This window comes from Oncorhynchus tshawytscha, linkage group LG03 (genome assembly GCF_018296145.1).
Source record: "Oncorhynchus tshawytscha isolate Ot180627B linkage group LG03, Otsh_v2.0, whole genome shotgun sequence".
In the NCBI taxonomy this organism is placed as follows: Eukaryota; Metazoa; Chordata; class Actinopteri; order Salmoniformes; family Salmonidae; genus Oncorhynchus; species Oncorhynchus tshawytscha.
Window position 1 is genome coordinate 47,312,105 of NC_056431.1, and position 16,439 is coordinate 47,328,543.

The window sequence follows — 16,439 nt, forward strand, 5'->3', positions numbered from 1 at the left end:
GTCCTAAAGCCATTTTGCCACAACTTTGGAAGTATGCTTGTGGTCATTGCCCATTTGGAAGACCCATTTGCAACCAAGCTTTAACTTCCTGACTGACAGTTCTCCAAAAAGTACGATCTTTGTCCCCATGTGCAGTTGCAAACCGTAGTCTGGCTTTTTTATGGAGGTTTTGGAGCAGTGGCTTCTTCCTTGCTGAGCGGCCTTTCAGGTTATGTTGATATTGGACTCGTTTTACTGTGGATATAGATACTTTTGTACCTGTTTCCTCCAGCATCTTCACAAGGTCCTTTTGCTGTTGTTCTGGGATTGATTTGCACTTTTCGCACTAATGTATGTTCATCGCCAGGAGACAGAAAGCGTCTCCTTCCTGAGCAGTATGATGGCTGCGTGGTTCCCATGGTGTTTATTCTTGCATACTGTTGTTTGTACAGATGAACGTGGTACCTTCAGGCGTTTGGAAATTGCTCCCAAGGATGAACCAGACTGGTGGAGGTCTACAATTTTTTTTCTGAGGTCTTGGCTGATTTCTTATGATTTTCCTACGATGTCAAGCAAAGAGTTACTGATTTTGAAGGTAGGCCTTGAAATACAGCCACAGGTACACCTCCAATTGACTCAAATGATGTCAATTAGCCTATCAGAAGTTTCTAATGCCATGAAATCATTTTCTGGAATTTTCCAAGCTGTTTAAAGAAACAGTCAACTTAGTGTATGTAAAGTTCTGACCCACTGGAATTGTGAAACAGTGAATTATAAGTTAAATAATCTGTCTGTAAACAGTTGTTGGAAAAATTACTTGTCATGTACAATGTAGATGTCCTAACCGACTTGCCAAAGCTATAGTTTAACAAGAAATGTGTGGAGTGGTTGAAAAACAAGTTTTAATGACTCCAACCGAAGTGTATGTAAATGTCAGAATTTAACTGTACCCCACCAGACATGCCATCTGGGGTCTTTTCACAGTCCCCAAATCCAATACCAATTGAAGAAAGCATCAAGTATTATGTAGAGCCTTTATTGCATGGAACTTCCTTCCATCTCATATTGCTCAAATAAACCGCAAACCTGGTTTCCAACAATTAAAGCATCACCTCAGGGGCACAACGCCTCTCCCCTATTTGACCTAAATAGTTTGTGTTTGTATTGATATGTAGGTTATGTGTGCCTTTTTAAAAATTATGTAGTTCTGTCCTTGAGCTGTTGTCTTTTGATGTTCTGTATTATGTCATGTTTCATGTTTTGTGTGTACACACACACACACACACACACACACACAATGGGTAATTTCATTAAAAGTACCAGAGAGCCCACTATGGAAATGTTACATTACAAACTATGTATAAAAATAAGCAAAATCAAAAAGTAGTTTTGAGGTACTCACATTTTTTATATTGAATAAATGAATGTGAAAATGTGTATTTCGGAATCTACACATACAGTACTCCATATTTGAGGGAAAACTATATGGAGTATAATGACACCAAGATGTGTCTGTATCATGTACAGATCACAGGGTCTTGCAGGAGGCGTGAATAGGTCTAAAAAGGGCCTAAAATGGCAATTCCTCTGTAAATATCCTTCCTCCCAAAGAAGTTCCTAAGTGAGAACTACCAGAACAGTCTAGAGTGGAATTGCCCTATCTTAACTTACCAGCAGATAGGAAAAATGACTTTAAGCATATCAAAGACTGAGCCAGACATACAGTTCACGTTTAAATTGTTCATAATTGTCTACAGTGATGATTGCAACCACTTTCATATAACAAGCTGATATGGGATAGAAGCCACACTGTTAAACAGGTTTCACTGGAAAATCAAGCTTCAGAAAGGAGAACAGCAGGTTTTTCAGGGAGGAAACCAGTGAAGAAAAAACACCAGGGTAAATATGATTTATTTTCCCCTTTGTACTTTAACTATTTGTATCGTTGCAACACTGTATATAGGCATAATATGACATCTGAACTTTTGTGAGTCTAATATTAACTGTTAATTTTTTATTTTTTCACTTATCTATTTCACTGGCTTTGGCAATGTAACCATATGTTTTCCATGCCAATAAAGACCTTATATTGAAATTGAATTGAGAGAGAGAGAGAGAGACGTAGAGAGAGGAGGGAGTTTCAAGAGTGATTTGTTAAGTTACATTGCCACCCTCTGGTCACCACCGTATTTGTAGTCTCCATTTTGAAGATGTACACAATAACGTCAATCTAATCTGAAGTAAAGCAATCCGTTTTTACACTCTGCCATAGCTAATGTGCTACAATAATAGCACAACTGTAGCAGTAAAGTATGTTAGTGAAGGATTGATTATAGGCTGGTAATTAAACATTTTACGTTGCCATAAAATAAAATGTTTGTAATTATACAGCAAATTCTGCAGCTGCGTATGACAGTAGGTCAGTAGGTAGACTGCAGTTTGAGATCATAAATACTCTATAAATCTTTCCAGATCCAGTCATATTCTTTAAAAATATGTAATAAAAAACCAAGGGATACAAAATTGTTGTCAAAAAAGGAGAAATTACTGATCATCTGCAGGCTATGTAATGAATTTCATCTTTAACCATCTATTGGTTTAATTTACATCACTCTTTCTCAGTTACAAGAGGCTTCCCCCTGAGCTTGTATAGCCATTCCCCTAGTTTGGATAGTCTGTCACGGTACTCAAGCCTCTGGTAGTTGATCTCTGGCACCCCTCTGAAGCCGAACAGTGCGCCCCACCAGGCAGCAGCGATCACGGCCGTGGAGTCGCTGTCCCCGCCGTGGAAGAAGCCATGATTGGCCAGCTCAACCCAGGAGTCGCCTGCCCTCAGGAGGGCATCGTAAGCTATCATGGGAGCATCATGCCCACTGGCGCCACCACAACCCTTGAAGCTCACAGACCTATAGAAACTCTCCCTCTCCTTCACACCGTAGGAGTCTGGGAACTGAGGTTTGCTCTTTCCATCCAGAATGCCTCTCTTTTCTAAATAGGATTTCCACTGAATTCCAAAGTAGTCCCTGGAATAATGAGATTAGTCAGAAGCAGATGAAACTTACACATCATTCTACTTTGTAAACCCAGCCATAGAGGTAGGAATTTAATTTGGCCTGTATTGTCACAGCAAAATAATTCTGCAGCAACAGGATTTGATCGTTTAGTCCATGATGTTGCGTGATCTGTGATTAGGCTTTTTGCTGGTAACATGAGGCTACATGAAAAATGGAATGATAATTTGACTGGGTGTTAGTGCAGTTTTGTGTGAATTTATGTAAACCCCAAGCTCATCTCCATTTCCTCCAGCACAGGTAAATTCTCAGCAACAAAAAAATGTCAAAACTAAGATCCAATATCTGGGTTGGACAATGGTGTGTTATTAACTGGAATCAGTATGTCACATTTCTTTATAAACAACAACTTTTACTAATTAACATTGAGGTGTGACGTACAGTCAACCAAAGGAGGCTGTTGGGCAGAGATATTGGAGGACTGGCTTATAGTAATGGTTGGAATGGAGTGGTATCAAACATATCAAAGGAAACCATTTGTTTGACACCGTTCCAGTCCGCCCACCAGCTTCCTCTGCAGAAAACCACAACAAAGGCCTCACCAGTGCTCCATGTTCAGCTCCACACAATTGCCCGAATGCCTGACGTACTCCTTGGCTTTGTCCAGGACCTCCATGAGTCTGTGTCCCCAGGCCTCCACGGGCAGGGTGCCCCTCACTGCGTGGGCCGTGAACAGGGCTGCAGCCAGGGCTCCCAGGTAGCCTGTGGGGTGGTGGTGGGTCAGACGCCCACTCTCCACACTTACTGCTATCAGCAGGTGCTCCTGCTCAGGGTCGGGGAAGCGCAGGCCGATACACATGGCCCTCATGGCTGCTCCACACCCTCCGCCCCTCTTGTTGAAGGGAATCTTAATGTCCTCGTCAGTTCTCTGTCTGTGCCTTGCAACACTGTTGATGCAGGTGATGCCTACAGCGGAGACAGAACGAGTATAATTATTGAATTGAATGAAGGTCAACATGTGGGTTTAAATGTACACATCGTGTAATCTACAAAATCCCCCAAAGTAATTATTTTTGATGATAGGGCCATAATAACTAGTAATGTTGCATACTCCAATAAATGTTAGAATCTCACATTTTTGGTAAGAATTGTTATAAATTGCTGAGGTCACTTTTGAGGACATAAGCTCAACTGCACAGTACAAATATGATTTTAAAAAAACAAAGTATTCAATATTTATATGATGTATTTCCTATTCAACAAAACTGTATGAATAGGACTTCAAATTATAACATTATTATACGATTTCACCTTCATTATAAATGAAAGTTGTATGTGGTTCAGTTGGTAGAGCATGGTGCTTGCAACGCGTGGGTTTGTTTCCCACAGGGGACCAGCATGAAAAATATGAAAATGTCTGCACTCTCCTGCAAGTTGCTCTGGATAAGAGTGACTGCTAAATGACTAAAAATGTAAATGCTAAAATATTTGTATGTTTAGAGTTAGAGAAAATGTGAACATTTTCTAAAGGGCTCTCTTGATCAAAACATCTGCCCCCATCTGTGAACGTCTCACAGAACGCTAGATTGACTTCCAGAACTCATTAGGAACACACCTTTCATCTCATGCTAATATTGTCTGTCTATGACAAATGGAAAGTGATTTTTATTTTAGATTAATGGCTATAATATTATCTCTGAATGTGCTACCATGTTGAAACCACTCTCTCCTGCTGTGCTACGATGTAACTATCGCAGGCATGTGCTTCACGTGTGAGGTAGGGTTCAGCTAGGAGTTGATGGACCGTTGGAAGAGCAAATTAAATGGTAGAAGGAACATCCCAGCTTAAAATGGTTTCAGGTTTCACATCCTACGACAGATAGGCGCAGAAAAAATGCTACTATGTATGTGGGAACCAGGGCTATTGCTCAATGCAAGCCATTTTGATCTACGGTGTCCACAGAACCGGTACCAGAACCACGTAGGTCCCCTATATTTACATTAAGATAAGTGTACCGTGCCCAAGTGTGCAGAAATATTGCCATTTGCCTCTCAGGTTAACACAACATGACACACCTCATAAAGGAATATAAACTGTTACATACCTGCTCCTCTTCCATCCATGTCTGTCATGCTTACAATGTACTTCTCCACCAGGGCTCGATACAGCACAGGGAGGGACGCCCCTTCCCCCTCCCCTACCTTGACCAGAGCCTCAGCTGTAGCCAGGTGCATGACGGTGTCATCACTAACAGGGAAGTCTATGGCATCCAGCTTCTCTAGACCTCCTCTCTTCTGAACTTGCTCATGTATTAACACTCCATCATTTTCAAATTCCCAGTTACCATGGTTGTAGCCCAGGGCATCTCCTGCTCCACTCAGGACCATGCTGGCCTTGTACCTCTGTTCCAGGGGGACCGTGTCTGACATGGTGAGATCTGGATGGTGTTCAGTCACTTCTGTAAGAGATTCCATTGGATCATTGACTAATTGAATGTGACATTGAATGTCAATTAATATAAAATACAGAAAAAAGCTGTTGAGACGAGATATGAGGCGGTCAACCCCAATGAGAGTCACTGAACCATCAATGATAAAAGACAAACGTCACAGAATGTAGAGATATGGATGTATTGTGTAGAATTATTGAATGTCCCCTTTACTAGCTAGTGCAGTAAATTGATACCTTGTGCTGGTGGTTGATCTTATAGACTTATATCGGCAGAACTTGAGTGTCAGTTTCCCTCTGTCGGTTCCCTTCCTGTAATTCTGTACTTTCCCTTTTGCAGTCTCCACCCCCTCTCAGCTCCATACAAGGCAACAATGAGTTTTGAAAAACACTTCCTCGTTTAGGGCCAATGGGAATGTGAAGTTGCAATTGCCCCATCTTCTGGAAGTAAGTAGGAAATGCATAGTTTATTGACTATTGTACACTTTCCTCACGGTCTATTCTAAAATTTTATGCCGTATAAAACATTTATATTTTATTGTTTATGTTAAAGTTTGACCAAGGATGGCGTCCATGAAGACCACATTTTGAATTGTGCATTCAAATTAAACTGACAGTGTGTCCTCACTGTAAATAACCAAGCTGACATCATCAGGAGTGTTGTTAAGGTGAATCAGAGAAGGATGAAGAAGAGAGACATTCTACACATTCATTTTTTCTGGTTCATACAGTCAATGAACAAAGCAGACCAAACCCAGCTGCTATCGTATTGGTGTCCATGGGACAGCCTCCACTTGCTTTTAAGTAGACTGAAACTTTGACAAAATGTTTCAATTGTTAACAACCTCAGTAAGACATCTTTATTTATCCACCATCTTTGGGTGAATTCCCCAAGACCACAGGAAAACCCCAAATTATGTAAAATTTTGGTTCAACCAATGTCATCAACAAACAATTGTTTTGGAGCTTGTTGATAATGTTACAACATTAGTTTTAAATCTTATGGTATATTTATTTCACCTTTATTTAACCAGGTAGGCAAGTTGAGAACAAGTTCTCATTTACAATTGCGACCTGGCCAAGATCAAGCAAAGCAGTTCGACACATACAACAACGCAGAGTTACACATGGAGTAAAACAAACATACAGTAGAAAAATAAGTCTATATACGATGTGAGCAAATGAGGTGAGATAAGGGAGGTAAAGGCAAAAAAAGGCCATGGTGGTGAAGTAAATACAATATAGCAAGTAAAACACTGGAATGGTAGATTTGCAGTGGAAGTATGTGCAAAGTACAAATAAAAAATAATGGGATGCAAAGGAGCAAAATAAATAAATAAATACAGTAGGGGAAGAGGTAGTTGTTTGGGCTAAGTTATAGATGGGCTATGTACAGGTGCAGTAATCTGTGAGCTGCTCTGACAGCTGTTGCTTAAAGCTAGTGAGGGAGATAAGTGTTTCCAGTTTCAGAGATTTTTGTCATTCGTTCCAGTCATTGGCAGCAGAGAACTGAAAGGAGAGGCGGCCAAAGGAAGAATTGGTTTTGGGGGTGCATCCTTCACTCATGCTGTGATAGACAGCATCCAATTTGCTGAGTAGGGTATTGGTGGCTATTTTGTAAATGACATCGCCGAAGTCGAGGATCGGTAGGATGGTCAGTTTTACGGGGGTATGTTTGGCAGCATGAGTGAAGGATGCTTTGTTGTGAAATAGGAAGCCAATTCTAGATTTAATTTTGGATTGGAGATGCTTGATGTGAGTCTGGAAGGAGAGTTTACAGTCTAACCAGACACCTAGGTATTTGTAGTTGTCAACGTATTCTAAGTCAGACCCGTCCAGAGTAGTGATGCTGGACGGGCAGGCAGGTGCAGGCAGTGATCGGTTGAAGAGCATGCATTTAGTTTTACTTGTATTTAAGAGCAGTTGGAGGCCACGGAAGGAGAGTTGTATGGCATTGAAGCTCATCTGGAGGGTTGTTAACACAGTGTCCAAAGAAGGCCACAGTGTCAAGTGTCCACAGTGTCCAAAGAACCCTGTGGCACCCCCATAGAGACTGCCAGAGGCCCAGACAACAGGCCCACTGATTTGACACGCTGAACTCAGAGAAGTAGTTGGTGAACCAGGCGAGGCAATCATTTGAGAAACCAAGGCTATCGAGTCTGCCGATGAGGATGTGGTGATTGACAGAGTCGAAAGCCTTGGCCAGGTCAAGGAATACGGCTGCGCAGTATTGTTTCTTATCGATGGCGGTTAAGATATCGTTTAGGACCTTGAGGTGCACCCATGACCAGCTCTGTAACCAGATTGCATAGCGGAGAAGGTGCGGTGGGATTCGAAATGGTCGGTAATCTGTTTGTTGACTTGGCTTTCGAAGACCTTAGAAAGGCAGGGTAGGATAGATATAGGTCTGTAGCAGTTTTGGTCTAGAGTGTCCCCCCCCTTTGAAGAGGGGGATGACCACAGCTGCTTTCCAATCTTTGGGAATCTCAGACGACATGAAAGAGAGGTTGAACACGCTAGTAATTGGGGTTGCAACAATTTAGGCAGATAATTTTAGAAAGAAAAGGTCCAGATTGTCTAGCCCGGCTGATTTGTCCATATTTTGCAGCTCTTTCAGAACATCAGCTGACTGGATTTGGGAGAAGGAGAAATGGGGAAGGCTTGGTGGAGTTGCTGTGGGGAGGACAGTGCAGTTGACCGGGGTAGGGGTAGCCAGGTGGAAAGCATAGCATGGCCAGCCGTTGAAAAATGCTTATTGAAATGTTCAATTATAGTGGATTTATCAGTGGTGACAGAGTTTCCTATCCTCAGTGCAGTGGGCAGCTGGGAGGAGGTGTTCTTATTCTCAATGGAATTTACAGTGTTCCAGAACTTTTTTGAGTTTTTGTTGAGGGAAGCAAATTTCTGCTTGAAAAAGCTAGCCTTGGCTTTTCTAACTGCCTGTATATATTGGTTTCTAACTTCCCTGAAAAGTTGCATATCACGGGGGCTGTTCAATGCTAATGCAGAATGCCATAGGATGTTTTTGTGTTGGTTAAGGGCAGTCAGGTCTGGAGAGAACCAAAGGAAATATCTGTTCCTGGTTCTAAATTTCTTGAATGGGGCATGCTTATTTAAGATGGTGAGGAAGGCATTTTTTTAAAATTACCAAGCATTCTTTACACAGAGGGTGGTCTATAGCAGGCGGCAACGGTGAGAGACTTGTTTTTAGAGAGTTGGATTATATATCTTGATATAAAGTGTATACCATTCATATTGTGAACTGTTACTGTAGAAAACATTACGGACACCTGCTCTTTCCGTGACATAGACTGACCAGGTGAATCCAGGTGAAAGCTATGATCCATTGTTGATGTCACCTGTTAAATTCACTTCAATCAGTTTAGATGAAGGGGGAGTCAGGTGAAAGAAGGATTTTTAAGCCTTGAGTCAATTGAGAGATGGATTGTGTATGCCTGCCATTCAGAGGGTGAATGGGCAGGACAAAAGAGCAGGGTGCAACTCAATAATAGGAAGGTGTTCTTAATGTTTTGTGCACTCAGTGTATCTCTACATTTTGCTAATGGAAGTATGCTGGTGCCTTGCAAAAAGAAATCTAATCAAATCAAATCAAAGTTGATTTGTCACGTGCGCCGAATACAACAGTAGACCTTACAGTGAAATGCTTACTTACAGGCTCTAACCAATAGTGCAAAAAAAGGTATTAGGTGAACAATTGGTAGGTAAAGAAATAAAACAACAGTAAAAAGACAGGCTATATACAGTAGCGAGGCTATATACAGACACCGGTTAGTCAGGCTGATTGAGGTAGTATGTAGATATGGTTAAAGTGACTATGCATACAGTATATGATGAACAGAGAGTAGCAGTAGCGCAAAAGAGGGGTTGGCGGGTGGTGGGTGGGACACAATGCAGATAGCCCGGTTAGCCAATGTGCGGGAGCACTGGTTGGTCGGCCCAATTGAGGTAGTATGTACATGAATGTATAGGTAAAGTTACTATACATATATGATAAACAGAGAGTAGCAGCAGCATAGAAAGAGGGGTTGGGGGGGAACACAGTGCAAATAGTCCTGGTAGCCGTTTGATTACCTGTTCAGGAGCCTTATGGCTTGGGGGTAAAAACTGTTGAGAAGCCTTTTTGTCCTAGACTTGGCACTCTGATACCACTTGCCGTGCGGTAGGAGAGAACAGTCTATGACTGGGGTCTTTGACAATTTTTAGGGCCTTCCTCTGACACCGCCTGGTGTAGAGGTCCTGGATGGCAGGCAGCTTAGCCCAAGTGATGTACTGGGCGGTATGCACAACCCTCTGTAGTGCCTTGCGGTCAGAGGCCGAGCAATTGCCATACCAGGCAGTGATGCAACCAGTCAGCATACTCTCGATGTTGCAGCTGTAGAACCTTTTGAGAATCTCAGGACCCATGCCAAATCTTTTTAGTTTCCTGAGGGGAATAGGCTTTGTCGTACCTTCTTCACGACTGTCTTGGTGTGCTTGGACCATTCTAGTTTGTTGTTGATGTGGACACCAAGGAACTTGAAGCTCTCAACCTGCTCCACTACACTACTGCTCCTCTACAGCACTACAGCTCTCAACCTGCTCCACTACAACCTGCTCCACTCCAGCTCGGTCCTCCTTTTCCTATAGTCCACAATCATCTCCTTAGTCTTTGTTACATTGAGGGATACGTTGTTATTCTGGCACCACCCGGCCAGGTCTCTGACCTCCTCTCTATAGGCTGTCTCATCGCTGTCGGTGATCAGGCCTACCACTGTTGTGTCCTCTGCCAACTTAATGATGGTGTTGGAGTCGTGCCTGGCCATGCAGTCGTGGTTGAACAGGGAGTACAGGAGGGGACTGAGCACACACCCCTGGGGAGCTCCAGTGTTGAGGATCAGTGTGGCAGATGTGTTGCTACCTACCCTCACCACCTGGGGGTGGCCCGTCAGGAATTCCAAGATCCAGTTGCAGAGGGAGTTGTTTAGTCCCAGGATCCTTAGCTTAGTGATGAGCTTTGAGGGTACAATGGTGTTGAACGCTGAGCTGTAGTCAATGAACAACATTCTCACATAAGTGTTCCTTTTGTCCAGGTGGGAAAGGGCAGTGTGGAGTGCAATAGAGTTTGCATCATCTGTGGATCTGTTGGGCGATATGCAAATTGGAGTGGGTCTAGGGTTTCTGGGATAATGGTGTTGATGTGAGCCGTTACCAACCTTTCAAAGCACTTCATGGCTACAGACGTGAGTGCCACGGTCTGTAGACATTTAGGCAGGTTGCCTTTGTGTACTTGGGCACATGGACTATGGTCTGCTTGAAACATGTTGGTATTACAGACTCAATCAGGGACATGTTGAAAATGTCAGTGAAAACATCTGCCAGTTGGTCAGCACATGCCCGGAGCACACGTCCTGGTAATCCGCCTGGCCCCGCAGCCTTGTGTATGTTGACCGGTTTAAAGGTCTTACTCACGTCGGCTATGGAGAGCGTGATCACACAGTCGTCCGGAACAGTTGATGCTCTCATGCATGCCTCAGTGTTGCTTGCCTCGAAGCGAGCATAGAAGTGATTTAGCTCGTCTGGTAGGCTCATGTCACTGGGCAGCTCGCGGCTGTGCTTCCCTTTGTAGTCTGTAATAGTTTGCAAGCCCTGCCACATAAGACGAGCATCAGAGCCGGTGTAGTATGATTCACTCTTAGCCCTGTATTGATCTTTGACTGTTTGATGGTTCGTCGCATGTCATAGCAGGATTTCTTGTAAGCTTCCGGGTTAGAGTCCTGCACCACCTTGAAAGCGGCAGCTCTACCCTTTAGCTCAGTGCCAATGTTGCCTGTAATCCATGGCTTCTGGTTGGGGTATGTACGTACAGTCACTGTGCGGACGATGTCCTCGATGCACTTATTGGTAAAGCCAGTGACTGATGTGGTGTAATCCTAAATGCCATCGGAAGAATCCCGGAACATGTTCCAGTCTGTGATAGCAAAACAGTCCTGTAGTTTAGCATCTGCTTCAACTGACCACTTTTTTATTGATGCAAACTATAAAATCACTGTAACCAAATAGAATTTAAGTTAGGACAACAATAACTGCAGTGAAACTTACCACAAGGCATGCACAACTAACTTTCAAACTACACTTGGGCAAGGGAGATGTTTGAAACAAGCTGTTACTAAAAACAGGCCAAAAAGGAGAAGCGGAAAACCACACAAATTGTTGTCTCGTACACCAACTCTCTGCTGCAGGAGGGAGATAATTCTGATTCACGCTGTTCTCAGATTGTGTGATGGTCAGATTCTACCTCTATTGTACATGCGTTAGTAATGTGTACCGGTATTCACTTTTGAAGTTGAAGCAAGTTTCAGTCAGACTATTTCTGTGCAAGTAGCACCCTTCAGGAAGTGGGGACCTGAGCCTGCGACATATAACAGATGTTCACATCAACTGTAGAGCAGCAATGGTTTGAGTACAACACATGATGAAACCTACTTCCTCTAAAAGGAAGACTTGCACTATTTCTCTCTTTTTGTGATCAGTGGCAGATTGATTTGATAGAGGCATGGCGGGGGCGAGGTAAGAAAGACACCATTCTAGTGGGTTTGCATTTGAAAATTGAAAGATGCTGTCATTGCTGTTTCCTTGCTTTTAAGAGTATTTGGGGTTTAGTGGGGGCCATTGGTGACTTAAAGAGATGTAACACCTGAGCAATGGTGTCAGTGGCCTGGGTCCTTACTGGACGTGGCTGATAGGTGGAAAGTTGTTGATAGGTGGAAAGTTGTTGACACGTGAGGAATATCCGTTATTCTTGAGTATTATATTCCAGAATCGTTATAACATGGGAGATGTTGTTTAGGAATGCCCTGTCTACATGCAGTTAAAACAGGACATGCTAGATGCCACAGGACACCGTAGATTTGCTGTTGAACAAGTGTGAATTCCAAAAATATAGAGAATTTGTGTCTCTTTTCTTTTTACTTTGCTAAAGTAACTTTTTGAAACTGCATTCATTATCCTGTCTGTCAATTGACAATTCTGCACAAGTCTATACCAGATATATGATGATATGTATCACATGGCCATCATTATTTACTGCGTTGTTAAAGTGGTAATCAGAAAGAAGAAGAGATGTTAGGCTCTATGCAAACATTAAATACTTTGGTTGATTTCTGAATAGTTCTTTTGGGGAGGGAGTTTTAGATTTGCTTCCTGTTGTGAGACACTGTGCAGCTTTTCAAAATAAACATCAGTCAATAACACACATTTGGTTAAAAAAAATATATATATATTATGACATTGGCTGGATGTGCCTTAATATTTACATTTACATGATCGTTGTTTAGATTTAACATAGATTTTTGTCAGTGGGTAGATTTGTGACAATCGTTGAATAAGCAGACTGTGTATTTTTCCTGCTCATCGAAAGACACATTACAGCAAGAAGGGTGTTTTGCAATGCTTTAATGAGGCAACCATTACAGGAAGGAAAGTTAAAGTCCTCAAGCTTAGGCCAGACTTCTCGAAGTGTCTGCCCCTAAATGTTTCTCATCTCCTGAACGTCACAGCTAAACCAAATGAATTAATGCACTCCCAAAAGCAAAAATAGCACTTTTAACAGCCTTCTATGAAGTGTTCTACATCCATTTAATTATTAGGAATCTTATCAGTTGGATACTACTTATTATTTATCAATATTTGAATCAAAGGAGGACCATCATGCCTTCCCAAAAGTTTGTTTGGGCCCTCAAAACGATGTTGCATGAAGCATACTTCATTTTCAAAAAAGGTATTATTTTTTACTGCATCAGGATAGCATACACAGACATTTTGACTTAATAGCCTTCTTCAGTATATAGGTTATTTTATATCCATTGATTTATAAGAAATCTTATCAATTGGATAATACTTGTTTTTTTCATCAATATTTTAATCTTAACATCCACTTATGTTTTCATCTCCTTTTGACCAGAATCACCAATCTTCAGAATGTAGGGAAACAGCCGCCTCTGATTCTGCCCCACCAGTTGACCGGAGCAGCACAAGGTACAGTCCAGATGCGCATCAAGAGCTCCCAGAGCAGCGGGGAACGCCTGAGTCAAACCAAGTCCATGGTCCTGCAGGATCCTGACCTGCCTCCCAAACCTGTGAGTATACACTGAGTGTACAAAACATTAGTAACACATTCCTAATTTTGAGTTGAACCCCTTTTTGCCCTCAGAACAGCCTCAATTTGTAAGGGCGTGGACTCTCCAAGGAACTGAAACACTCCAATGCTTCCCACAGTTGTGTCAAGTTGGCTGGTAGTGGAGCTCTACTCCGAATAGCTCGTTCCGTCTCATCCCACAGATGCTCAATTGGATTGATATTCCTGGACAGTCCTATCCTAGGGGCATTATCCTGTTTTAAACATAGACTGTTGCCATGAAGGGATGCACTTGATTGGCAATAGCCTGTGGCATTCAAACGTTGCTCCACTTTTATCAAGAGGCCCAATGTGTGCCATCCCAGCACCTACATCAGCCTGCAATGTTGACACACAGCATGTTAGATGCTTGTACTCATGTGGTTATCTGCATACCCTAGTCCTCCCATCAGTGTGAAACAGCAGGAACCGGGATTCATCAGATCAGGCAATGTTTTTCCAATTCTCCAGTGTCCAGGGTTTTTGTTCCTTAGCCCACTGCAACCACAGTTTTTTGTTTTGTTGCTAAAAGAAGTGGAACTTTGTAAGATCGTCGGTTGCCATACCCCATTTGTGTTAAGTTCAAACGAGTTGTGCATTATTTTATGGTTCTTTGGACACCAATGTTGTACTGGACTGTCAGTTGACTAACTGCAGTTCGTCTGTTACTCTGCACATTTTGTGTCAGCCTCCTTTGTCCTCTTTCATCAATTACCTGTTTTCGACCACCGGCCTGCCTTGGTCTGGATGTCCCTTGGTTGATGGAGCATTCTTGATACACAAGGGAAACTGTTGAGCGTGAAAAAATCCAGCAGCATTGCTGTTCTTGACAGTTGACACACTCAAACCAGTGTGCCTGGCACCTACTACCATTCCCCGTTCAAAGGCATTTAAATATTTTGTCTTGCCCATTCACCCTCTGGGCATACACAATTGTCTCACAATCCATCTCTCAATTGACTCAAGGCTTGAAAATCCTTCTTTAACCTGTCTCCTCCCCTTCATCTATACTGATTGAAGTGGATTAAACAGATGACATCAATAATGGATCATACATCCAGAGCAAGACAGTCATCTGGTCAGTCTATGTCATGGAAAGATGAGGTGTTCTTTATGTTTGTACCCTCAGTGTAGGCGCACACATACACACACACACACACACACACCTATAAGCCGGATATACTCTGATTGTAGAGGCTTATTGAATATTGTTAGCCATTTGGTGAACTGTGCTTATATAAATTCCAGTAATTATGATTATATTGTTTCTAAACTGTTGTCGCACATTAGGTGATTATCATTAGCTTAATTGAGCTGATCTCTGTTTGACTCTGAGCACTTCCCTGTGGGAAAATCAGGGTAAAGATAAAACAGATGATGCATTTACAAAATGAGCAATCTGGTGTAGCATATTTGGAATAATGTAGCTACCATGTTGACAATGAACTGGACATAACCCCAACCATTTAATATTTTTCATAAGCTGGTGGAGGGGCTGGCTGACACCTCTAGTTAGCATAGTGGTTCATACATCGTATCATACAATACATCTGTCTGTTGGCTGGAATGTTCATCTGCAAAATTTCAGATAGCGAATAGTACTAGATGTGTTTACAACAGGCCATTGACCTTCAATCCGTCAGTTTAGATTGCTTAACATACACAGTTGTATTGTAAACCTTCATAGGGTTTATTAGTAATTGACAGCAAACTGAAACATTCAGATGATCACTGCCGTGAGGCCACGTCTGTGGTTTTGTTGGGTTGCTTGTTTGCTAATTATGCAGATGATACTTGTTTGTGAGACGTCTTATACTGCAATAATACAGTTTGTCCAGAGGACAGAGATGCAAAGGCTACTGGAGATAATGAACCAGTTCCTACGGACTACAAACATGGTCATTAACAACTCGGAACAAACACAACTCAGAACACGGTTAAGAGAGTTGCTTTAACATTGCATCAGTGTTCATGAATGTTGTTCGTATTGCAGATGTACTTTTCATTTCATTACATTCATTACACAGCGGGTCTCGTCTAACAGACATCAAAAGAAACGTTATTTGTTTACTCCCATGTATTAGATATGTTACCAGAGAGCAGAGAAATGCTTTCTTGACCTCCTCCCATATATGGACGTAAGTGTGTTAAAACCAGCTGTACTGTGACCAGCTCCACCCTCTTACACTGTGATTAATGAGAGAATATAGCAGGACCCAATCATAATGAATATAGGACTCTGCGTGCCGGGGTAGGCCTATCCTTTGAACAGTAGAGGGCAGGCCAGCACCGTGCTGAAGGATAAAACTGACGACCAAACCATACATTCTGTGAGCTGTGTTTCCATAGTAAAGGGTGTGGATATCGCAGAACTCTTGTTCAACTATGTATAACCTCAACCTCTTCTAAGCTACCTTTACTATAGCTATACCTAGTACTGCTTCCGCTGCCACTCTATTACTACAATACTGAAATACATGGAGTTGAGAATGGATTTGTCAAATGACACTGTCAATAATCTTGCTGTATTTGTGTCCATGTTTATCTTTTGGAACGAGTGTTTACATTGCTGTGATATTGATCTGAATACTCATGGTCTGATTTTGGTTAGCACTGGGTTGTGTGCGTTGTCAATCTGTTGTCACAATGCGAGGTCTCATCTCATTAACCCCACGGTGGCTCCATACACATTACTATCAGAGACTGTATTGTCTTGTATGATATAGACGTTGTATATGTATACTGTATATAGACATTGATGATACATTCACACGTAACCGTACTCTGTATGCAGTATATTGCATCATCTTTACTGCATGGAATACAT

At 42.2% G+C, this 16,439-nt stretch overlaps 2 protein-coding genes across 6 annotated transcripts in view; one reads left to right on the plus strand and one right to left on the minus strand.

Moving 5' to 3' along the window:
- Positions 1–1,363: 1,363 nt before the first annotated feature.
- LOC112237501 (protein ADP-ribosylarginine hydrolase) lies at positions 1,364–5,793 on the minus strand. Its single transcript, XM_024406100.2, has 4 exons — positions 5,677–5,793; positions 5,096–5,449; positions 3,593–3,956; positions 1,364–3,002 (listed from the first exon to the last, which is right to left on the minus strand). Exons 2-4 carry the CDS (start codon positions 5,418–5,420, stop codon positions 2,588–2,590), a joined length of 1,104 nt encoding a protein of 367 aa, XP_024261868.1. The 5' UTR covers positions 5,421–5,449; positions 5,677–5,793; the 3' UTR covers positions 1,364–2,587.
- Positions 5,286–16,439, plus strand: part of LOC112237476 (rho GTPase-activating protein 15) — a 50,969-nt gene continuing 39,815 nt past the window's right edge. For 2 of the 5 annotated variants that reach the window (XM_042318236.1, XM_024406071.2), the window contains exons 1-2: positions 11,712–12,006; positions 13,400–13,574. In XM_042318236.1, the coding sequence (XP_042174170.1) occupies positions 11,993–12,006; positions 13,400–13,574 (189 nt within the window). In that variant the 5' untranslated portion in view covers positions 11,712–11,992. Of the gene's footprint in view, positions 5,422–5,779; positions 5,887–11,710; positions 12,007–13,136; positions 13,217–13,399; positions 13,575–16,439 lie in introns of those variants that run through there. The other 3 variants (XM_024406082.2, XM_024406088.2, XM_024406092.2) reach the window with 3 other exon arrangements.